Source organism: Pyrus communis, chromosome 4 (assembly GCF_963583255.1).
Source record: "Pyrus communis chromosome 4, drPyrComm1.1, whole genome shotgun sequence".
In the NCBI taxonomy this organism is placed as follows: Eukaryota; Viridiplantae; Streptophyta; class Magnoliopsida; order Rosales; family Rosaceae; genus Pyrus; species Pyrus communis.
Window position 1 is genome coordinate 19,336,077 of NC_084806.1, and position 24,458 is coordinate 19,360,534.

General features: G+C 39.5%; 1 protein-coding gene and 2 pseudogenes across 1 annotated transcript; 1 reads left to right on the plus strand and 2 right to left on the minus strand.

Annotated features, from left to right (window-relative positions):
- Positions 1-44: 44 nt before the first annotated feature.
- Positions 45-1,158, plus strand: LOC137730557 (protein RESPONSE TO ABA AND SALT 1-like). Its single transcript, XM_068469539.1, has one exon. The coding sequence runs from the start codon at positions 248-250 to the stop codon at positions 1,082-1,084; it is 837 nt and encodes a 278-aa protein (XP_068325640.1). The 5' UTR covers positions 45-247; the 3' UTR covers positions 1,085-1,158.
- A 581-nt stretch (positions 1,159-1,739) lies between these two features.
- Positions 1,740-4,634, minus strand: LOC137732825 (acyl-coenzyme A oxidase 4, peroxisomal-like; annotated as a pseudogene).
- Positions 4,635-9,651: 5,017 nt separating this feature from the next.
- On the minus strand, positions 9,652-10,881 carry LOC137730957 (aspartic proteinase CDR1-like; annotated as a pseudogene).
- Between the last annotated feature and the right edge of the window lie 13,577 nt (positions 10,882-24,458).

Consider the following 24,458-nt stretch of genomic DNA (forward strand, 5'->3'; position numbering starts at 1 on the left):
ACAAACAGAAGCACACAAATTTACGAACGAGAATAAATAATTAACAAATAGTTTTATTGTCGGTCGCCGCACAATTTCAAACCTCATTGGATTTCCCACTTCATGCATAAAAGAATTGAGACTTGTTGAGTTATATACATCCACCTCTCTCTCTCTCTCTTTAATGGCGTCCAACTGCACACGCGTCTCCGTCTGAGCCTCACCTCCTCTGTTTTCCCTTCTCTCTCTCTGAAAAAAAACAAAATGCATGAAGCTTGCTCTCGAAGTATCCTCACTCATTAGCATTACTTGCCCACAAAGCAAATCAAAAACCAAAATCCCAAAAGAAATCCCCCACATTTCGAATCCCACCTCCTATTTAATCCCACCCATCTCTCTGTTTTTCGTCGCCATTAAAACCCCAGAAAGCTTTGCTGTTTTTGTTTTGGTTATGACAAACGGTTCTCAAAGCGGCAATGCGTCAAACACATTCGAGGCATTCTACGAGGGCTGGCTGGTCCAGCAAGGACACTTCCTCGATGAGCTCTTATCGGCCCAGCAGACAATCGACGAGGCCCGAGATGAAGACCTCCGAGATTTGGTGTCTCGGGTTCTCTTCCATTACCAGCAGTATTACGACGAGAAATTGCAACTTGGACAGCGAGATGTTTTACTGGTTTTCTCGCCGACGTGGTATACTTCCTACGAAAGGAGCCTGCTTTGGATCGCCGGGTACAAACCGAGTATCGTATTCCGGCTCGTGACCGAGTCGGTGTCCGATTTGAGCGACCAGCTGCAGGTCAGGATGGCCCGGCTGAGGGAGGCGACCCGGGTCGAGGAGCGCGCGCTCAACGACAAGCTCGCCAAGATTCACGAGAGCGTGGCGGCACCGCCGTTCATGGATGCGGTGAGGCGGTACGGGAGGGCCGGCCACGGGGAGATCGTGGCGGACGACGCGGTGATCAAGTCGCTTAAGTCGGCATTGGAGACCGTGGTGGAGAATGCCAACTTGCTGAGGACGACAATGGCGACGAAGCTGGTGGATTTGCTGAGCTCGGGGCAGGCAGTGAAATTTTTGGCTAATAATTTTGATTATGGATGGTAATGGTAATTTTGAGATGTGCATTATGTTATATTTAATATGATTGCATTTTGCAATGGAGCTTGGATGATGAAAATGTTTTTATAAAGGAAAGTTTTGAACTTGGGACACAGTAAATTTAAATTTGGAACGCAATGAATAGGAAATGATTATGTAATTTGCTTTAGTTACAGAGAAAAATGACACTTTATAAGTTTCGATTAGACACCAAAAATATTACTAAAAGGTATGATTTTTGGAATGTATGGTCAACAGAACGAGACACGGCAGAACTAAGAAAGGTATGATGTTTAGAATGTATGGTCAACACAATGAGACTCGACCAAACTTCTACTTGTACTTTTCTCCTGCTTGGAGTCCAATTAGATCAAATTTTAATCGCTTAAGGAAAGGTTACCAGATGATCAAGAGAACGAAACTTGCTTAGACACTTCTAGTCAAACGTTTCTCCCACTTGGAGGCCAATTAGACCAACTCCAAGCACTTAAGAGCAACTTTTTATCTCATGGACGACAGTTGTTGATTAAAAATGTCTTCGAAACTCATGGGAGTCTGCTAGGTTCCTACACTAAAGGAGTCGATAGCAAATGTTACCTAACCCTTTACCGACAACGGTAGGACAGAGGAATAGGTATACAAGTCAATAAGACACAGCAAATTTAAAATCAATCCTATCATTGCCTTCAAGTCCTAGCTTGAAAATTGCACCCATTTAGTATTTTGAATGTATAAGCAATAGGATAACTAAATGCATCAGGATGTCATTTTTTTCTACCTTCCCCATGCGAGCATGACCAGGAGTCATTTTACCCGCCTCATACAGCTTGCAGAGGCGCCAACCTATAAGAACCATAGCTTGAACATTACCAAGCATACGGACAAGTTTCTCTTGGTTGATCTGGAAAGCTGCAAGAGGGGCTCCAAATTGTTTCCTCTCCTTCAGATACCTTTCAAATCCTTATAATTTAGACTTAATACAGAGGAACTTGAATTATGGTAAATGGAAGATGAGAGAGAGAGAGAGAGAGCGCTGCTTAGGCATGTTTTTATACCTGTGACATATATCATAGACCCCCATACATAAACCAATAGGTTGCCAGGCGACCATGACACGCGAAACAGCAAGAACCTGTATTCAGTAGTTTAAAGCAACATCAAATCAATAAATACTCATGAAGACAACATTATACGTGTCACTCTCACATGTGTGAGAAATGAGAGACCATAGCACATCTGTTTTATATTAGGGCAACATAATGAAAAACTTTGCTCCATGCTCCGTAGAAAGAAGATTCAGAGTTATAACTTTGGGATAATGTCGTTATAACTTTGGGATAACGTCATCACAGTATCAAGCCTTATCTCTCAAAAGGGGAATAAAGAGCTATTACAAAGACCAATATGCATCTCTAGTCAAGCTTAAACATGTCTTGTTTATTAAACATAAGCTCGAATAAGAAGTAGAATTTATGTCTAAATTACTCTAAAGGGAGAAGATTAAACAAATTGCAATAATGCAGCTCTGCAGCTTACCTTGTTAGTATCCTAAAAAGAATTAACACCAGGTAGCCTTTCCTCATCTGGAACAAATACTTTATTTAAGAGAATATCTCCATTTTGAACAATGCGTAAACCAATTTTATTTTCTATTTTTGTAGCTGTCAGTCCAGGGGCATTCTTCTTTACTATAAATCTGAAATAGAAGGAGAAAAAAAGCATTCAACATGAGAGTGCTGCTACGATAAACCATCATGCTAAATTTTGGATGCATCTAGGCATCTAAACACCAAAGCAATTTGGAGTCAAGGAGAAGCATAATCAGAAAGAAATAATCGTAAATTCTGCATAACTTTGAAGCTTGACAAACAAGTTCCGAACACATATTGAGAGGTTGTTCGCATGTTTATGTTTTTACATACCCATTAATCTGATTTGTTGTTGTATTCCTAGCAAAAATAATCAAGACATCGGCAAATGTACTATTTCCTATCCATCCCTTTTGGCCTTCAAGTACCCAACCTCCTTCCACCTGACGATCCCAACAACACAAGAATACATGATATAGCATGATCGGAGCCATGACACCCAAAAACCAAAAGAGCATGATAATACCATTTAACAGAAATAAAGAAGCAAATGAGAAGGTTGAAATCCTTGACCTTTGTTGCTGTCGCTCTCAAGGCACTTGCATCACTTCCATAGTCAGGCTCAGTCAAACCCTTTAACATGCAGATAAACAGATCTGAGTATCTTGACATTAGCATAAAAAGATATTAGATACGAATATCATAAAAGAGCATCTTACCCAGCAGGCGACAGTCTTAAATTCAGCCAAAGAAAGTAGATATTTCTGCTTTTGAGCCTCCGACCCACATAATGCTATTCTTCACAGTCCAGAAATGTTAGACTAGTTATAAGCCTTGACGTGTCAACAACATCATTTTTCAGTGAAGGTTTGGTTATTTATAAAACAAAAGGTCAAAAATAAAATTATCCAAATTCTAACCAATAGTAAGCATTGCTGCTGAGGAATGAACCAAGAAGAAAGTAGAACAGCTTGCATCAACTCTTGCAATTTCAGCTGTAGCAAAAGCATTTGCCGTAAGAGAAAGACCAGGACACCCATAACCCTGATAGAAAGAAGGCCACAAGCGAAATTACCAACCCATCCAACAAATTATCGAACGCAAGACTTAAAAATAACTTATTAAGTTATGTATTAAGCACCTTGATTGTCCCACCAGCAATGCGCAATGCACCAAGCTTTGGAATAATTTGAAATGGAAACTCTGCCTTCTCACAATACTGAAAAACCAAGTTCGCAGATCAATCTCATTGTTTACGAATGTATATTAAATAATTAAATATTGACTGTTTTAGCCTTAATATGAAATGCAGAAATGGTTAGAGTAAAAAGGATACCTCTGCCATAATTGGAGCCACGTCTTTCTCCATACACTCTCTTACTCTCAACCTAATAGCCTGCTCCTCAGGTGTCAATAGATCATCAATCTGGTAGTAATTCGAAGCTGTAAATTTTTAAGGCCAAGAGATAAGAATATGGAAGTTAATTACTGAAGTTGCCCGTTTCTTCAAATTACAAATCAAAATCACAACAACTAAAGAGGTGCACGAGCAATGTACTAAATATTCACAAGGAAACAAAGTAAACAAACCAGAATGCAAAAAGTGAGACAAGATGAATACGCAAATCCGAGAATTTCGACTCAATAGTCTGGATTCACATAAGTTACATAACAAGAGGAAATCCTGAACTGTTTTACAAAAGACAATTTCTCCATAGACACACATACAAGTTTATCTATACGATATCTATTATATAATGATGGTCAATGTTCTTACTGCAGGGAGGAAAAGTAGAAGCCGGCGTTGCTTGCGGAAAAGCAACTGAAACATCCAATGCAGGGGAATTGAAGTAATTCATCATCTCATTATTCTTAACATTTTTGCCAGACATCTTGATTTGATTGTATTCGTTGAAGCCATCCATAAACATGCCTTGCCCTGAGGTTGAATCGATCATGATGTCCATGTTGGGCAATGGGAACTCATCTTTTGGGCATGCTGCATTGAGATCTCGGTAGTTGATGCATATCTAGATTTGGACAATGTTCTTCTTCTTTACTAGGACGATGTTGGCTAGCCAAATAGGGTGTTTGATATGCTTGATAAATTCTGTAGCAATGAGTTTCTCTACCTCGACTTTGATTTTAGCCTATATTTATGGGTGGAAATTCCTTTTTTACTACACAACAGGCTTGATCCCAGGCTACGTATTTAGCGTGTGGCATACTAAATTTGGATCAAGGCCTGGCATCTCTTCATAGCTCTAGGCAAAGTCGTCCTTTAACTCTTTTAGCAGGTTGACTAGTTTTTTCTTTTCCTTAACAGTTAAGTAAACACTAATAGAAATCAATTTTTTCACAGAGGGATCATCGCTTCAAGTTTTTTACCATAGACACTAATAGAAATCAATTTTTTTCACAAAGGGATCATCACTTCAAGTTTCTTACCTCTTCAAGTTTTTCCGCTACTGCAGTAGATCCATCATGCATGCATTTTGGCGCATGCATGATTTTCTGTAGGGATTCATCCTTAGCAACAGGTGCATGCTTGTCTTTAGTTTCTTTGGGAATTTCACTTGTTTGGTGTGCAACACCTCCATACTTGGGGCTTTACCACACAATGTGGTCAGGCCCCCTAACCCGTCATAAGCGGTAGACGATGCGGCTGTCGAGAATCATGACCTTGGAGCATTGAGGTGGAGTGTTGGCAAGAACATTGGCTTCTGGTTGTATATGTTTTCCTTTGCTATGAATTCTTGGTCACTAAGATCTCTAACTTCTTCCCAAAGAGGTAAAGGTATCCCTGAGGCATGTGATATGCCACTTCCGATACTTGAGAAATCATTTTAGAACTCGACATCAAAATAGTGAACTTCATTTAGGTTGAATGACATCTGGTTTCTTGGGATGCGAATAGGCCTTAGACCAATCCTTCCCTTGACACACTGGTGGTAGGTGGAGACTGCGAGTTTATGCTAGTTTATCCATGGCCTTTCGAGTAAAGGGTGGTAAGCCACGTTGATGTCCATCACATAAAACTTAGTAAATGACCTGATAGGGCCGATCTTCAAGTCGATCTTGATATATCCAATAGTTTCCTCGCTGCTATTCCTAAACCAATTGATAGAGATTTGAGACCTTACCACCTTTGATGTTGGGATGCCTACTTTAGTGAGCACTGCCAAGGGTAGACTGTTGACGGAGGAACCAATGTCAACCAAAGCTTGCCTAATGAAAACGTCATTGATTTGTCCTTCTAGGTACAATGGCCTTCGATGGTTTGGGAAAGCTACTTCTATGTCTTCATCAGTGAAGATGATGGCATTGTTGTTCTCAAGGAAGGCCTTTTGTGGTTAAGCAGTATAACATTAAGGGCCATAGTCCTCGGAAACATGCATGTCAGCTTCAGCAGCAACAGTCTTTTCTTCCAAGCCGTATTCAAGCTGGTCGAAGAGGGATTTGAACTTTAGGTTTTCCTGGAGGACTTGCGCTACAGTAGGCCCTTGCCTTTGGGAAAGGTAACGCTTAACCGCGTCAGCTTCCATGTTGGGAAGGCTATACAAAGTCAAAACCATCATTTCCTGTTTGAACACTTGCCCTTTTAAGGCTTCCTTATTGTATTCTTCTAGCATATTCATAGTGAAGACTTCATCACTTAGGCTTGGGGCAAAATCCATGAGATTTGCATCTTTATCTCCCCATGCTTCAGCTTGAGGCCGCGAATTATCATAGCTCTGTGGCTAGGAGTATTTGCACCAGTAAACCTTCTCCATGTTCCCATAAGGTTCCCAAATGGCTTTAGATGGCTTGGGGTCGTTGATCCACTGGCGGTAATCATTATCATCTTTGGAGCATGTGATGATAACTGCCATCTCTTTCCCTCTGCGCTTCGGCAGAGGGTTAATGTCTATGGCTTACATCTTGCATGTTAGCTCTAGTGTTCCTTCACGGATTTTTGCATGGAGAATTTTTCGCAAAGTTTGGCATACAATAGATGGATGTCCCACATCCTGATGGTAGCGACAGTATATGGGATCATTTCTATCTTCCCTGGAAGGGGTTTTGTACAGCCGAGCAGCTTGATGGCCCCATTTACGGGCATAGTATTAATGATGGCATGGAATTCTTCATCGTTGCATGCTAGTGGATGATAGGTTTTCCTATGGCTTTTATTTCCTTCATTTTTTGTGGGTTGTAGTTAGATCTGTCATCCACGGTTAGGGCATGATGAGCTTCTTTCTTGTTAGTTTTCTAGGATCTGCCCGAGGAAGGCTTAACTGACAAGCTGGTTTTCTTTACTGCTTCTAGGAGCCTCGAGAACTGGCTAATACTGATGTTCTCCAAATACGCCCTGTAGTTAGCTACAATGTTGCCGATACAGATTTCCACAAGAGCTTTCTCATCCTTCTCGTCATAGCAGTCAAAGGCGAGGTTTCGGAAACGTTAGATAAAAGTCATTAAATCTTCCCCGTGCCTTTGGCACTTATTGTTGAGCTGAGTTATTATGACCCTTTCCTCATGCTAGAAGTACTTTTTACAGAACTTGCCTGCCAGCTCTTCCAAGGTCCGGATGGAACCTGGTACGAGGGTGGTGTACCAAGTATAGGCACAATTAGTTAGGATTTTCGAGAACTCCTTGAGATGTAGGTTGTAGTTACCTGCATGAGGACCCAAAACGTCAATGAAACGACTTATATGTTCCTTAGGGTTACCCTTCCTCCTGTCAAAGCGAACAAGGATGGGGGTCTTACATCCGTTAGGATATGGCATGTGGAGAACGCTGGTTGGATATGGTTGCTCAGGAACATATTTCCAGTCCTTTGAGCTCCTGTGCATCTCATTTTCGAGCATGGCTACGATGTCTTCCTAAGTGACAAAAGATGGTGTTTTCTCAGGGCCCTTTCCAGTAGTAACATCTGACTCTTCCTGAGAAGCCTTTTCCTTGGGCGTGCAGTCCTTGTCACTGACATTTTCACTTGGCTTTGGGATTGAGTTTTTCAACTCTTTCACGGACGCAACAATTTCTTTTTGGGCTTCACCCAAGTCATGAATGGCCACGATGATGTCTGACATGTTATATTCGTCCATGTTTTCTTAGCTTTCCTGGCATTGGCCTTCACGTTGAGACTTGTCAAGTAGAGAAGCAGCTTCGCTTGCGTATGAAGCGTTGTCACTCATGGCAGTGTTCCTTCTAGATCTTGGAGCCATTGAATGAAGACTGCGACTTGTTTTCAGCAGAGTCGCTAATTTATGTTGGGGGACTTTTAGGTCGGGGTGGACTTAGGCTTTGAGAATGTCCTATTGTCTCTCTTGGCGCAGGTTCCTAACAAGTCATGGGATATCTCGAAAGAAATACCTTGTCTTAGGAAATACCCTGGTAACATCAACGGCTTAGAGATAGCATGAAAGATCAACATAATGACTTGTTCAAGTGAAGAGTTGTGTGGAAGCTAGAAAATTATCAGTTTACCTGAGAGAGAAGGTTTGCATGGTTGCATAGCATTCTTAGCTGCATGATTTGGGCTTTTCTAGGGTGATAGTAAGGCTGTTAATGGTTGAGATGTTTGATGGAAGGCTGTAAGAATTACTAATGTTGCATGGAAGGTGATGCTTGAGGCTTGGAGTATACTTCTGGACTAAATGGAACTTTATGGGCTTTTTTCTGGGTGGTTCTTTCTCATCACTTTTTCTCTATCTCTCCATCTGTGTTTTTCCCCTGAATCCCTCTAATGGCTTCTCCCCCTCCTTATGTAAGTGAGGAGTTCTTTTTTAAGCTTCAAGGGAACATCTCTTTGTGGCTTGGTCTTCTCTTCCTTTCTCCCTAACTTTCCTACTATTCCCATTTTGTTGTAAACTAGCTGCATTGTTGAGACATGTAGATCGCTTCTTCCCGAGACGCAGTTTCCCCAGGGCGGTCTTCTGCAGGTGCTAATTCTGGTAGTGCGCCGCGTGAAATGAAAAGGGTATGAGCTTGGATCTTTAAGCTCCTAAGCAGCCCAAAGTCTTCCATGACCCCGATTTCACATTGGCCCGATAACCTTCCATAACCATTCACATGACAATCCACTTGGCAAACCCCGAATATGTGACTTAGGCTTAGCATGAACTGTGGCAAATGAAGCATGGCGTGATGAATAGGCTTGAGCATGACGTGAATATTCGGCTTAATCATCATGACATGGCATGTTTGTAAATATATTCCTCGTCCATCCCATGCCTTGGCATGTGCTTGGGCTTGAATGTAGGCTTTGCATAACAATTGGGCCTTGAGACTTGGTTGGATTGGTGTGTGACATTTTTGGGCCCCACCATTCAACCGCTCACCGTTGATAATCCTTACGCATTTAAAAATTAAGAAAGTTCACATAGGCCTGCCTAGACTCGTGCATAGCCCGCCTATGAACCCGTCTACGTTGCGACACTTGCTTAGACAAAAAATAGAAAACTTCCATTTATTTTGTTCAATAAACAGTACGAGACTTGTTGGATACTTCATTATATGCTTATTCCCCATGTTTTCAATATTTTCTACTAATTTATAATTTATATATCATTTTATTTTGCAATTTAAGTATTCCAATTATGTTTTTTTTTAGGATAAGTAGACATTATATGTTACATAATAAATTTAGTGAAAACTGGAAAAAAAAAAAAAAAAAAAAAAAAACTATCTAGGTTAGGCTTTGCTTGCTGCCCGACTAGACGCCTAGCACAGACACATCTTACATTACTTTTGGGCCTAATGTCAAGTGATTTGGTTCTCTTTCAAATTATACATATATAATATTAGATTTTGGGCTTGTTTAGTTGGATCACATAATGAAACCCATATGCACAAGCTGCAATAATATAGCATTAGAGAGACTAATCAATCTTCACCTACATCTCATATTTATAACAAACACATCATGACATATCAATGTAACTGTTAATTACTTTCTTTGTTTTCCTGATTATTATTAGATCATGCACAATGAACCCCAATTAATCATCAAGAAGTTGACAATAAATCCTCTGGAAATAAACCTGGCTTGCAGCAAGATCATAGGCAACATTGTAATGTTGTTGCGCCATAATTCCAACAACGTTCAAGTCACTTCCCTCAGGAGACACTTGCGCACTACCATGCAAAACTCACCCTCCCCATAATCTGGAAAAGTGCTCTATATGTCTAACCCACTTGCAAAGTTCAACACAACATCTGGAATTCTTGTAGCACAAACCTGAAGGAACACTGAGCTCTTCCACCTTTTCCAATCTTCCATCAAACAACTTTTGCACTTCATCTCTAAGGACATTGTATGCACCTGTGGCTAAGAAGCTTACTGTTGTTCCAGGATCGATGACTGTTCCACCCGAGCCTGATTCTGTTCTCTTGAAGATTTCCGGATCGATTTCAAGCCGCTTTTCGTTGAGGCTGACGCTCTCTAGGGTTAGATAGTAAAGATTATTGTAGACTTCAAGTGGAGTTGAAGTGCCTTCTATCTTTGCACCATCGCCTAAGACTAATTGGTTATGAGTGTAGTTAGGATCCCTTATCTACCGATGCAATAAGAGAATTTTGACCCCATGTGGTTTGCCAAAGATATGTTTGAAGGACCTAGACCAAGTATTCCATGTTAGAATTCCCTCCTCATGACATTAAATGCCCATCTTTAATGCGCAGCTGTCTAAGAAGCAAAATCCTTGGACAAAGAAAGGTCTTTCTAGTTTCAAGAACTGAGTAAGTGTAAAGCAGCCCAATATTGATTGCTATGGCTATCCCCTTGCATAGTTTTTTAGAAGGGAGTTGAATATGAATATTTATATGTTTTTAGCCTGTAGCACACTCAACATTCCACTAGGCTGCCCGTTGTAACCATCACTGTCATGGGCACAACCAAAAACAACATTTAAACGGTGCTAATGCCTTCATCGGACGTCTCAAGGGTGAAAGTAGGGTCCCAATAAGTTCAGCTACTTTGGTTCTATCAAGGTATGCGTGAGAGAGTTTGCAATTGTTTAAGGGGTCACATTTGTCACTAGGGGAAATTGTGCAATATGGGGATGAGCACGATAATGTGTGTATGTTGCGGACTTAGAAGGGTAAAAAATCAGACTTGTTTGTTCAAAGCACTTGGTGCAAGGAAGGCATTGAACCCACAAGAGGTTGCACCCTGTGTCTATGGTTAAGAGCTATGGAACTGGTGGCTCACCGATTGAGAAATTCGCCATAAATTGTGCTCCGCTGTCTTCTGCAACAAGACCAGCACGGATGTCATTGTCACTGAAAAAACCAGCCTTTGCTCCCAAGCATGCTAAGTGTGCCCTGAAGCGTTTCAATGTTCTTATATCACTGTCTTTGATGGTTGCATTAGGATTGTAGTACAGAGAGAAAGCCGAATCATGGTGAATGAGTTCTGTGGCAAAACCCCTTGGTGTTTGGACGGGATAGAATTACAGTTAAAATCTGAAGACAAAAAAGATGAAACTTCCTCCGAATCTTTAAATGCATCATCCCAACAAATAGTAAAGCCTAACAATCAAAGCATCAGATGGGCCGACTACCAGGATCCACAAGACCCAATTGCATAAAGCCATGTGAATCAACAAGTCAAGCCATGTAAACGCAGTCAGTCACTATGTCAGTCACCAGGAGAAGAATTTAGTCATCATTTCAAGACACCATGTGAAGCATTCAAACATTATTCACATTCAGACATTATCCACACAGGAAAAGTAAGAAATCAATCAGTCAGCAGGAATCACTTAGCACTTTCTACAATAAAAGTAACAATTATTCTGACAAGTTTACTATTCATGAACAATAAAAGCAAGTCATCTTCCATTATGTGCTTCAACAGTAAAGAACTCAATAATTCAAGTCTCGTTTTCCAAGTATATAAGAGGAAGACTCCGAAGACAAAGAAAGCAAGTTAATTTTCACACCTTTCCTTAGTTCAAATTTTCTTTAAAGTTCACATTGTATTCAAAGAAATCAAATATTGTGAACACTTTTAGAAAGAGAAGAAGGATGCATATGAGCGCCATCATCCAATTCTTTCAGTAAAGTTTATCAGTCAATTGTAAGTTTTCAAAAGTCAACAATAAATGATATTTTCAGTAATTATATTGCATCTTTAATTTAAATTCATTATTTTCATCATAAGATACAATTTTACTTAGCAATCTCAGTCATTCTAGAATTGAAGTATTTATTTCTTATCTTATTCACAAAACAAAAACTGAGTCGGATTTCTATACATTCATGTTATCAATCTATTCTAGTTAATCTTATCTCATCCCTCATCTAATAAACAAATCCATTGTCAGATCAATTGTCATCTGGTATTTCCGCGTCATTTGGTATCAGAGCCAAGTGATTAGTACTTGATTAAGTCATTTATAGTTAATCCATTGCCAGATCAATTATAATTCTTGGTAATTGAGTAAGTATTTCCGCATCATTTTCAGTCAAGATTTGACTGAAGTCAATTCAACAAAAAAAATATACTTCTTTTAATTTTTATGGCCAAATATAAAGTTCCATGGATTTTAAAATGGGGGTTCGAAGCAGACAATGAAGAAGTTCAGAGTCAAATCGGTCAAATGGTGGGATAAATTCAACCAGCAAGGAATCATTAAACAGGTTCTCAGTGAATTTCCCATTGAACCATAGCCAGTTATCGAAGCATAGTCATTATCAGATATCTCTCCATTTTCCTCACTCAAAGAAAAGTCAAAGTCTTCGAAGTCATCAAAATCAAAGCACAAAGTTGCAGAAATTGAAGACCATGGACAAAAACTTCTCGCTTAAGCGGAACAGTCACAGTCACATGTAGTCTAGTTACAATTACAATTAAAATCTGAAGATGAAGAAGATGAAACGTTCTCCGAATCATCAGATGCATCATCACAGTAACCAGTAAAAACAAATAGTCAAAGTACCAGGTGGGCTGACTACTAGGATACACAAGACCCATATGCATAATGTCATGTGAATCAACATGTCAAGCCATGTGAGCATGGTCAGTCACCATGTAAAGCATGTGAAGCATTCATACATTATTTGCATTCAGACAATATTCACACAGTAAAAGCAAGGAATCAATCAGTCAACAGGAATCACTCAGCATGTTCTACAGTAAAAGCAATAATTATTTTGACAAGTTCACTATTTATCAATAGTAAAAGCAAGTCATCTTCCATCCTGTGCTTCAACAATAAAGAACTCAATCATTCAAGTCTCATTTTCCAAGTCTATAAGAGGAAGACTCCGAAGACAAAGAAAACAAGTTAATTTTCACACTTTTTCTGAGTTCAAATTTTCTTTGATTTCACATTGTATTCAAAGGAACCAGATATTGTAAACACTTTTAGAAAGTGAAGAAGGATACCTATGAGCACCATCATCTAGTTCTTTCAGTAAATTTTATATGTCAATTGTAAGTTTTCAAAAGTCAATTATAAATTCTATTTTTAGTAATTATATTGTATCATTAATTTAAATTCATTATGTTCATCATAATGTATGATCCAGTTTTACTTAGCAATCTCAGTCATTTTAGAATTGAAGTATTTATTTCTTCTATTATTTACAAAATAGAAACTAAGTTAGAAATCTATTCAGAAAATAGAAACTGAGTCAGATTTCTATACATTCATGTTATCAATCTATTCTAGTCAATCTTATCTCATTTGTCATCTAGTAAACAAATCCATTACCATATCAATTGTCATCTAGTATTTCCGCATCATTTGGTATCGGAGCCAAGTGATTGTAATTGAGTAAGTCATTTATAGTTAATTCATTCTACCCAATTTTGGTCTTTGCAATTCAATATTTTATCTATTCATTGGTTTCTCAAATGTTTAAGTTTCTAATCTCAAACCAAACCAGCAGAGCTTGAGTCCAAACAATAAGTCTTGATGATGTGACATGAGTAGAGCAGGAAGAGCAGAGAGAGAGAGAGAGAGAGAGAGAGAGAGAGAGAGAGAAAACCCAATAAGTAGATAATTTATTTCATAACTGTAAACCCAGAAACTAGATAAAATGAGTCGTCTATTTAGGAAAAACTCATCTACCAGTACTAACTCTAGATCCAATTTAAATAGGATCCCAGACGTAGTAAATGAAGAACAAAAGTTAGAATTTTAGTCAGACGAAAGTGTCGACTTTGGAGATTGAATATCCCGTATCTAGTAAAGAAATTTATAAGAAAAAATGGTCACTTTCTTTGTTTAAAAGTGAACACCATGTAAGAATAGTCGAGTAAGCTTATGCTCTCAGTAAAGAACATGAAACCTGTCAACTATTCACACAGAATAAATAAGAGATCATAGAAAAGACGATCATAATTACATTCACATTGGTCTTGTACAAATCGCAGTAAAACCATTAACAAGAAGAGGTCTCAACACCGTTACCATGTTATGTCTCTGAGATGCAAGATTCACTAACATTAGTGATAGCATTCTTGGAATGATTGTGTCAAGCCTTTACAATGGACCAATCCATTTTGATTGTTTCCTAGACCTCACAATAAACCTAACAGACCCACACATGATAAAAGCACTCACATTAAACATAAAAACCTTTGGTTATCAAGTCTTGAAAGGTGTCTAACCACTAGCTCTAATTTTCAGAGTTTATTACAAGTGCATGGGTAACAACATGAACTTCCAAGTCATAGCCAAGAGTCCCGGAGAACACACTTTGTTAATCCAAAGTAATCAAGAAAATACCAATATCAAAATATCTAGAACCATCAAATGGTCAGACATTAGTTTACCATCAGATTGGTTTCTAATTAATGAAAGTAAACTAGTTGATACTCAAAACAACTTAGTCAATCTAGACAATATAGAACAATACTATGATGGTACAGTTACAATCAATTTCAACCCTTTTGCTAGGAAGTCGAGCGTCCAACTTCAATATTTAAGTCAATCAATTAGGTTCAAATAACCATGTAAACACAAAAATTCTGTAACGAATGAAACGAGAACACATGCACAAAGTAGATTTGTATTGATGAATTTGTAGGCTACAATCTTTGTTTACAATGTTCTTCTCATTTAGTCTTCAAATTTGATAAGATGTGTACGTTGTTAATCCAAGGGTCACGACGAGTTGATCTCGAACGAATGATTAAACGATTGCTTCAAGTTTTGAGCTTGAAACAATGCATGGATGATCTTCACCTCAAAGCAGCTGCGGCAAAGGGTGATGTTGATGCAGGATTTCGTTGATTCAAGGGTCTTGGCGACTTAATCTTGAAATGAACGTCATTACAAGTTTTAAGCTTGCAACAGAGTCTTGAAGGAGTCGGCACAAGTGCTTGTTGATTCTTCAAGGGGAATGCTTCGGCTTTAGTCGAAACAAAACTTTGGCCCTTATGCTTGTGGGAGGATCTTATATTTATAGGCTTCTCAAGGCTTGCCTTTGGGTGGATTTGGCTTTGATTTGTGTCTTGATTCTTCCATGGGAGGATTTAGGCACATTTTGTGTCTTAATTTCAGCCACCTTTACTCCCTTGGCTGAAATTAAGAGGCTTTATTGCCTATTTTGTAAACAATCTTCAATTCTTGTTTGTTTTTGAAGATGCCTTAGCTTTCTTTCCGATTTTAGGATCACTTTAGACCTTTTTGCCGAGTTTAAGGGAGTTTTCTCCTTTGTGCCAAATTTTGGGAATGTTTTATACTTCCCTTGCTTGATTTATGCCACATGTCATTGATGACTTGTCCATTTGTGATGAGTCATATGCCACGTGGAGCTTTGTGATGCATCATTTGTATACAACAAAATTTACATGTCTACAAATGCCCCCATTTCAAGGCGCGTTGTAGGCATGTGCTTGTCACATGTAAGAAATGTGTTTTGAAGTCCTGCAATGTGAATGTTCTAAATCAAGGGTCGTTGAGACTTGATCTTGAATTAGTTTGCTTCTTCAAGGGCCGTAAAGGTGTACTTCTTGAATTGATATGATGAATTTTGTCAAGGGCCGTTGAGGCATATTTCTTGAACGAAACATTTCTTCAAGGGCCGTTGAGGCTTGGTCTTGAATTGAAGTGGTGTATTTCGTCAAGGGCCGTTGAGGCTTGGTCTTGAGTTGAAATTAAAGTTTTCTTTAAGGGCCACAGAGGCTTGATCTTGAATGAAGTGATGAATTTCGACAAGGGCCGTAGAGGCTTGGTCTTGAACAAAACATCTCTTCAAGGGCCGTTGAGGCTTGATCTTGAATGAAATGAAACTTTTTCTTCAAGGGCCATAGAGGCTTGATCTTGAAAGAAATGAAAATTTCTTTTTCAAGGGCCGTAGAGGCTTGATCTTGAAAGAAATTTTGAAAATGGATAAATCGGCACATACTTATTGTGCATATTTGATTTTCCATAATCTTTGACAAAATACATTTGGTGGATTTTGGGACTTGATTTTCTTTTCCTTGTGGGTGTACGAAACAAGTGTTTTTCATTGTCGTCGTATGAAACAAATGTTTTTCCTTTGGTAGGAATCCTCTTCAATATTGGTAACGAGGATGACTTCCTTCAAAGTGTTGGAAAGCTTTTGTGACTTCCTTCAAGGTTTTGGAAAGCTTAAATGCTTGTCCTTGGGTAAGTCGGATAAGCAATTTTTTCACCTTCCTTTTTTTGTTCTTTTTTTTTTTTTTCCCACGGCAAGGAGGTGTCTTTTTCTTTCCACTTTCGATTTCCTGCAGCAAGGAGGGTGTTTTGTTCTTTCCCCTTTCGATTCCCAACGGCCAGGAGGTATTTTTCCTTTCCCATTTTTTGTTTTGGAAAATATGTCATCTGACTTGAACGCCCAGTTTGAGGTTGATTTCTCTTCTGGAAAATTCTGTAAAAATATTGAAAACGTAGCTTTATCCCTTATCTTTTCAGACATATATTGCATGCCACTAGGAAAAATCAGGAAAGCCTTCAACTTTGCATTTTCCTACAGCTGCGCAATCCTGACGGGAAAACAACTTCTGCGGGAATAACTTTGAAAAAGGGAACGTTTGGCTTTAAGGAAAATTATGAAATTTGGACTCAATGATCCTCATCTACTCAGCTTCCTTCTCCAATTTTCCTTGCATCGAAACTCCTTCGGAAAGTTGAATTATCACAAAAACGTCCTGCTTGCGCAGATTGGCTGAAACTTGTCATTTTTTTTTTGGAATTTGCTTCCTTGTTTTGATTTTTCTTTTGCTATTTGGGTATGTATTTCCCTTATAGCATTAGGAAGCAATTGACCCCCATTTATAGGACAATTTAGTGTGCATTTTTTTCACAACATAAATTCTTGTTGTGGCTTGCTTGTTGTTGCTACTTGGAGCTTGTTGTAGTGCATCATTGGTGCTGTGCAAAAGACTGCAGCGTGTTTATGTTGTGTAGTGCCTTTTGGTCACAATATTCCCTTGGTAGTGACGTTGTCATGCGCATCTGTTGCTATTGCTGTTGTGCCCTATAGTTGTTGCTGCCGTGCCCTTTTTGCTGGTGCTTGGTGAGAGTTGTAGCTGCTTGAAGCTTGTTGCAATGCTTCACTTTACCGTGTGGGGTTGCGTAGTGCGATTACGTGGTGTTTTAGTTTTCCTTGTGATTATAGCGTGCTTTGAAGGACCATCTTGTAGCTGCCCTCTTCGCCATGCAGTGCAAGAAACTGCTTGCGTAATCGCTGCGGGGTTGCGTAGTGCGATTATGATGTGTTTTGGTTTTCTTTACTAATGTAGCGTGCCTTGAAGGACTATCTTGTAGCTGCCTTCTTTGCCGTGCTGATCAAGCATCGTGGCTGATTTCTTCTTGTCGTTGTGACATTGTCATCGTCATTCTTCAACATTCATGAGGTTTGGCTCGCATGTCTTTTGCTTTAGGGAAACGATTTTTCCTTTCTTTGCCATCCCACTTTTATGCTTATGTTGCTTTGTTTATTTTGTTGCAGCCATGATATTTTTCAAGTGCTTTAAGAGCAATACCATCACCATTCTTGCAAAGGAAGGTGATTAGCAAGATAGAGGAACGACATTGAAGCTTTGCGTGCCGTTGACTGGCCCTAAGGTGCTTGTTCTTCCTTCAAAAGACAACTCGGTACATATCAAATCATGGTCCTCTAACGCATCTTGGGAGGTGACAGATTTTGGTCGACCAAATACAAAAAAGAAGGCATGTACATCGAGGATTCTTATCTTGAATCCTTCGCACCATGTTCGTGACAATCCACCGGCTTCGCTTGAGCTTATTGATGATCGCATCCGCAGCGGAGCTATGACTGAGAATAACACCTTGTCAACTATTGGAGAAGGCATATTTTTTTTTTTTTTTTTTTTCACTTTGTAATAAGGCTTTGTAGCTGAATTCTTTCTTTAAAGAAATAAAGTACTCACATTTTGAATTTGCTCTTTATTCTTCAAAGTGTTTGTGATTTTGTTGATGATGTGACTGTACTTGAAGTTTTTTGAAGTTTCAAGTTGCCTACGTAGTACGTACCCTCAGTTAAGGAGGGATTAAGTCATGACGTAGTTCAAGTGAGTGAGGGTTTTGGCAATTTTGATGGTGATCTTGTTGGTGATTTTTTTTTTATTTTGTTTTCTCGTACACAGTTTATGCTCATGTGGGCCAAGAGCGATGAGTGTCTCCTTTTAAGCTCGTGCGAACAAGGAACATTATGCCATGTGTAGGTTAGGCTCCTGCAGGTGAAGAACATTGTCGCCGTGTGCAGTTTAGGCTCATGCAGGCGAGGAGCATTGGATGTCACATTGTAAGTTCATGTGAACAAGGAGCATTGAGTGTCACTGTTTAGGCTCGTGCAAACAAGGAACATTGTTCCCGTGTGTAGTTTAGGCTCGTACATGCAAGGAGCATTGTTTGTTTGTTTTAGGGGTAGTAACGCTTAAAGAATCTGCCATTGATGGGGCCAATCTTTAAGCCGTCTTCCTCCATGAGTAAGTATGCGCCATTGGTGTAGACCTCTTGTATTACGTAAGGTCCATCCCACTTTGATGGGAACTTGCTTTTGTTTTGTGAGTTGTGATGATGGGCCTTCATAATGCCAAGACAAGATCTCCAGTTTGGAAAGCCCTTGGGCGGACCTTCTTGTTAAATGCCTTGGATAGCTATGCTTAGTAGCATTCCAAATGTTGTTGAGCTTTAAGCCTCATTTCGTCGAGTGCTTCCAACTCTTGAAGTCGTTTCTTTGCATTTTCCTCTTCAGTCAAGCCTTCTTGTATAGTTATCCTTATTGAGGAGATTTGACTTTCAAGCAACAGAACAACTTCCACGCCATATATGAGAGAATAAGGCGTAGCTTGGGTAAGAGTTCTATGTGTCGTCATATATGCCTAAAGTGCTTCGCTTATTCTTTTATGCCAGTCTCTCTTCGTTCGGCCGATTACTTTCTTCAGGAGGTTGCACAACATTTTGTTGAATGTTTCTGCAAGACCGTTGGCTGGAGCATGATACATATAAGACTTTTGCTATTTGAAGTTGTATTTCTCGCAAAGTTTGTCCATGAGTTGGTTGGAGATGAAGTGTTTGATGAAGGCTAGCCGCCTCTGTGGACTTTTTAGCTCATGTATGTTCCTTGGTTCGGGCATGCTTTGAATGGCCTTGCTCTTTGATTGTCCACTTCAATGCCACGATGCTTGACAATGAAGCCAAGGAACTTCCCAGAAGTAACGCGAAAAGCACACTTAAATGGGTTCATTTTGAGGATGTAGTGTCGTAGTTTGTTAAACACCATTCGTAAATCCTTCAAGTGATCGGATCTCTTCTTGGTCTTGACAACCATGTCGTCTACGTAACATTCTACATTTTTATGTAGCATGTTATTGAAGATTTTCTGCATTGCGCATTGATATGTAGCTCCAGTATTCTTCAGAGCAAAGGGCATTACCTTGTAGCAGTAGATACCTTTTGGAATGTGGAAGGCTATTAATTCCTTGTCTTCGGAAGCCATGTGAATTTGATTGTATCCAGAGGAGCCATCCATGAATGACAATGCCTCGTGGCTAGTGGTTGCGTCCACCATGAATTCAATGATTGGCAAGGGAAAGTCATCCTTTAGGAAAACATCATTAAGGTCTCAGAAGTCTAAGCAAACACGTATTTGTCCAGATTTTTTAAGGACAATGACGATGTTGGAGATCCACTTAGGGTATTGCATTTCTTGGATGAAGCTTGCTTTGATTAGCTTGTCAATCTCAATTTGAGGGATGAGCTCGGATCGATAACGTCTTTGAGTTTAATTCTTAGTTACTACAAAATCTATAACCCAAATTGTTTACCAAAAACATAAGGTAAATTTTTAAATTAATCACCCAATTCTTTTTCTTAGACAAATTTTCAACAAAAGATTACTTTTAAGGTTGCATCTAACTCCCATTAGACTGCCTACGTACCCTTGAACAGGATCAAGGCTTTCGTAGTTCACATTCATTGGAAATTCTCGTCAGATTATCAAATCATCGGAAATTCCGACCAAAATCATTGGAATTTTCAAATCACAATTCCTCACCATCATTGGCAAAACAACAATTTCATCACCTTTTTCTTTTATCCCAATAAGTGACTAATAGACTGGAAATGATTGTAGTATACCTTGCAAATATACCTTTGCACACATACTTACCACATTCATAATTCATTCTCGTAGCCCTCACATGGAGCTTTCTCTCGAAAACATTGGGCTTTTGTGCTCGTTCAACCATTTCTCCACATTCTATGGGTCATTTCATCCAATCCCACATCCATGGACTGTTTCTGTCCAAATCAACATCCATGGGCCTTTTCGCCCAATCCAACATCCACAGGCCCTTTTCGCCCAATCCAACATCCACAGGCCCTTTTTGCCCAATTCAACATTCTTAATTGCACAGGTATAATATGACGCTTCCATCTACTTGTCACAATTTCACAATCATCTTAACGTTCAAAATTTTCATAAGGCAAAACACAATATCAACCCAATTCAAGATTAATCCGAGACTTTAATCAAGTGCTCATCTTTGAGGCTATACCATGAAATATGACATCTTAAAAATTTTTCTACTCCCATTCAATTCAATTCATTGTGATTCACAATATATATATATATATATATATATATATATATATATATATATATATATATATATATATATATATACTTCCCACATAAATTACTCATTATCCATAAATCTTATGAAATAATGCAATGTCCATGAAATTCATAATTCACATCCACAACTCAATAATTTCTCACATTGTAAGGTAGGATCATTTGCTTTGATACCATTTTGTAATGCTCTGACCCGAAAAATTTATTTCGGAAGATAATTACTATGATAGGCCCAAATTAAACTCTTGTTTGTGTTCTACCATTTATCACAATTCTTTTATTTAATTCTTAGTTACTCACAAAATCTATAACCCAAACGGAGTTATAACGAAAGAGATATAAATGAACAAAGATAGGGACAAAATGGTCATTTAATTGTTAATCTAAAAAGCTCCAGATTGGTGGACCAATTATCTGTGATGCCACATGTATGGTTGAGATGAAAAGAAAAGGAGAGAAAAGGATGGGGCGGATGAATCAGAGGGGAGAGGGAGGAGTGAACTAATAGGAGAGGGAAGAAAGGAGGGAAATGAGGGAAGAGAGAATGAGAGGGAAAAAACCGAACCCTTCTTTGACCTGCGACCCGGCCAGATGAGTTTCATACTTTTTGACGCTTTTCAGGTGGTTTTTTTTGGCAAATCATATCAAACAACCACCTGGGAAACATTCCACAACCTTTCCTCTATCTATTCCACCCTAGATTTGATGAAAATTGACCTTGAATTGGTGAAACCTGCACTGGTGGGTGTGGTGTTACCTTACCGAGATCCACCAAGCCTGAAACGTTCTCTTCCAATTACCACCACCATTAGACTCCCCTTAAGGCCTGGAACAAAGTGCAAACAATTGTAAGGGTGGTGGAGCACCAGAGGTGACAAATCTAAGCCACCCGTTTCTAGGGTTTCCGGTAGGTTTGAGGGAAATTGGAGCTTTTCCCGACCAAATTAGCTTTGGTCATAGGTATGAAATTTGCTTTACTCATTAAGATCTACAGTTATATGGAATTTGGTAATTTTCAGAGTTAGTCGGAAAATTTGGGTTTCCGTTCATCGAAACCCACCACATGCGTCGGTGCGTGGCCATTGGGCAGATGCTATCTTTTCATGCAAATTTTGATATTTTCAATCCGTAATTTGTACCCATTTGATGTGATTTGATTATGAAAGCTAATGTTGAATATTTTCGTTACTAGATATTTTCGGAAATGGATAAAAGAATGAATATGAACTATGAAAAGGCTTGATCCTGTTGAAGGGTATGTAGGCAGTCTAACGGGAGTTAGATACAGCCTTAAATATAACCGAGATTAATATTTTGTTGAAAATTTGTCTAAGAAAAGGAATTGGGTGATTAATTTAAAAATTTACCTTATGTGTTTGGTAAACAATTTGGGTTATAGATTTTGTGAGTAACTAAGAATTAAATAAAAGAATTGTGATAAATGGTAGAAAATAAACAAGAGTTTAATTTGGGCCTATCATAGTAATTATCTTCCAAAATAAATTTTTTGGGTTGGAGCATTACAATGATTGTAGGGTTAAGGCCGGGCATTTCCTTATAGGTCCAAGCAAATACGTCTTTGTACTCCAAGAGCAGTTGTTAGTACTCTTCGACCTTGGCTGTACTTAGCAATGCACTTACGAAGATAGGCTTTGGTTCTTCTCTTGTGCCTAAGTTAAGCTCCTTGAGATCATCAACCGTGGCTTGCCCCCCGTCCTCGAGTTAAGGTGGCGCAGTAGTGACATCTTCCTCAGGTCTTCGTCTTCTTTGTCCTCTTGGATTGTGATGTGGAAGACGTCTTGGACCTCCTTTTTAGTGTTGTCCCCCTGGGCTTGTTGGCGTGAAGATTGACCGATGTGGATGATGGTGCGCCTCCTTACCTTTAGTGGTCATTTTGTGCCCACCTCTAGGGTTGATTGGCGTTTCATCCTTGAAGGAATCGAGCTTCGAACATTGTCTTTTTTTGCTAGACTTTTGAGTTTTTCTTCCTCTTTCTAGAAGGCTTATTGGTTTCTTCAAGTCTTTCCAAGGCCGACCGTCATGGAGGAAAGCTAGCCGTGTTGCTTTGTTTCTTAGGTTTTGACAACATTTCAAAAACAGAGCTTTGGGGTGTTGGCGTATTAAGCCACTTGAAGATGGAAGTTCGGTCTTGACCACCAATGCGATCAAGTGCCGAAATTCTGGGTTTTGAACGATTCAGCCTATCAAAGACCGACGTTCGTATTTCAACTCGGACCATGTTCATCACTTTTTGTCCTTCTTGGTTAAACCTTGGATTAAAAGACGGCTTTAAGATAGTTCATCTACCTTGATGCCAATTGTAGTCATTGTTGACTTTGCCATGATGTTTATGGCCGATCCACCATCCACAAGCATGAGTTGACTTTGTGCTCCCTTATGTATCCAGAGACGAAGAGAGAACAATTATGAGACTTTGATCCTAGCAGCAAGTCTTCGTTAGTGAAGTTGATTGCATCGTGGGTGGCAGAGCATGTGGCATATTCATTTGGCCGAAGCTTTAAGCTTTCACCCTTGCTTTCTTGTGCTTCGTGGACATCAGGGCTTGCCAAGACTGTTACTAGTGCTTTTCGCATCTCCTTGGGAAATTGCAGTGCCTCCTCGATGCTAAAGTATGACACTAGCCTTTCTTTAGGTGGTGGAGTTTTCTTTTACTCGATGGCAATAGCTTTGCTTTTTTAGGGCTCTTCTATCTCCACTTCAACCATATGATAGGCAACGGTAGTGCACTGTTGGAAGAAGTCATTTAGGAAGTACTCGTGCAAGGAAATGGGAAAGCATGGCTCTTACTCCATAGGCCCCTAGCGTATGTCAGCTTAGCAGCTCTTACGTTTCTCTTAGGCTTCCTATTGTTGCAACGGCGGTGCTTTCTCCTTTGTTCCACCTTGGGCTTTTAAGTTTCTTTTAGGCTTCCTATTGTCGTGCAGCTTGAGCATGAACGATAGTGTTCATGCGTTACTTGAAGAGGCACGGGATCGAAGGATTCAAACATAAAATGCAGCAGTGTGTGTTGGGGCTGTGTTTTCAAGGTCGAGTTCAATTCGTCCTTGTTATGCTAGCTTCATGATGAGCTCCTTAAAGATGAAGCATTTGCCAACAAGATTGCTTACAATATGATGGTATTTACAGTACTTAGGATTGTTAATATGATTCATCTCTTCAGGGCGCTTGCATTCAGGTAGCTCGATCACTTTCTTCTCTAGCAAGTCGTCTAGCATTGCGGCCACGTTAGAGTCTGGAAAAGGGTAAGTCTTAAGTTACAGTGTCCTCAAGGTGTTTTTGTGCCTATCTTCAGTGCGAGAAGGCTCACCGCTCTTTATCTCATTCACTTTGTTCTTAGAGAAGATTTTGATGGACGCATGAGAGGTTTTGATGGGGGTAGTGTTGACCGTAAAAGCTTCATTCACAGGCTTCTACCTAGTCTTGTCTACCTTCGGAGCAATCACCTTGTCCTTCTTGAAGTCAGTGATTAGCTTATTCTTCCCATGATTGGCGATACTCAGCTCCATGTCATGGGAATGTGTTGCCAGTTCCTTAAATGTTCTCGACTTTATACCTTGGCGGATGTAATGTAGCCCCCAGTGCATGCGTTGAACACACATCTCAACGGCGAAGGTTTCAAAAAGTCGATCTTTGCAATCCAGACTTAATGAACTCCTGGAGTACAAATAAGGCAGAAGGAAACGGTCGATCGAAGCATGTG

Coding starts and splice junctions, on each gene's coding strand:
- LOC137730557 (XM_068469539.1), top strand. CDS start 248: ATGAAGCTTGCTCTCGAAGTATCCTCACTCATTAGCATTACTTGCCCA.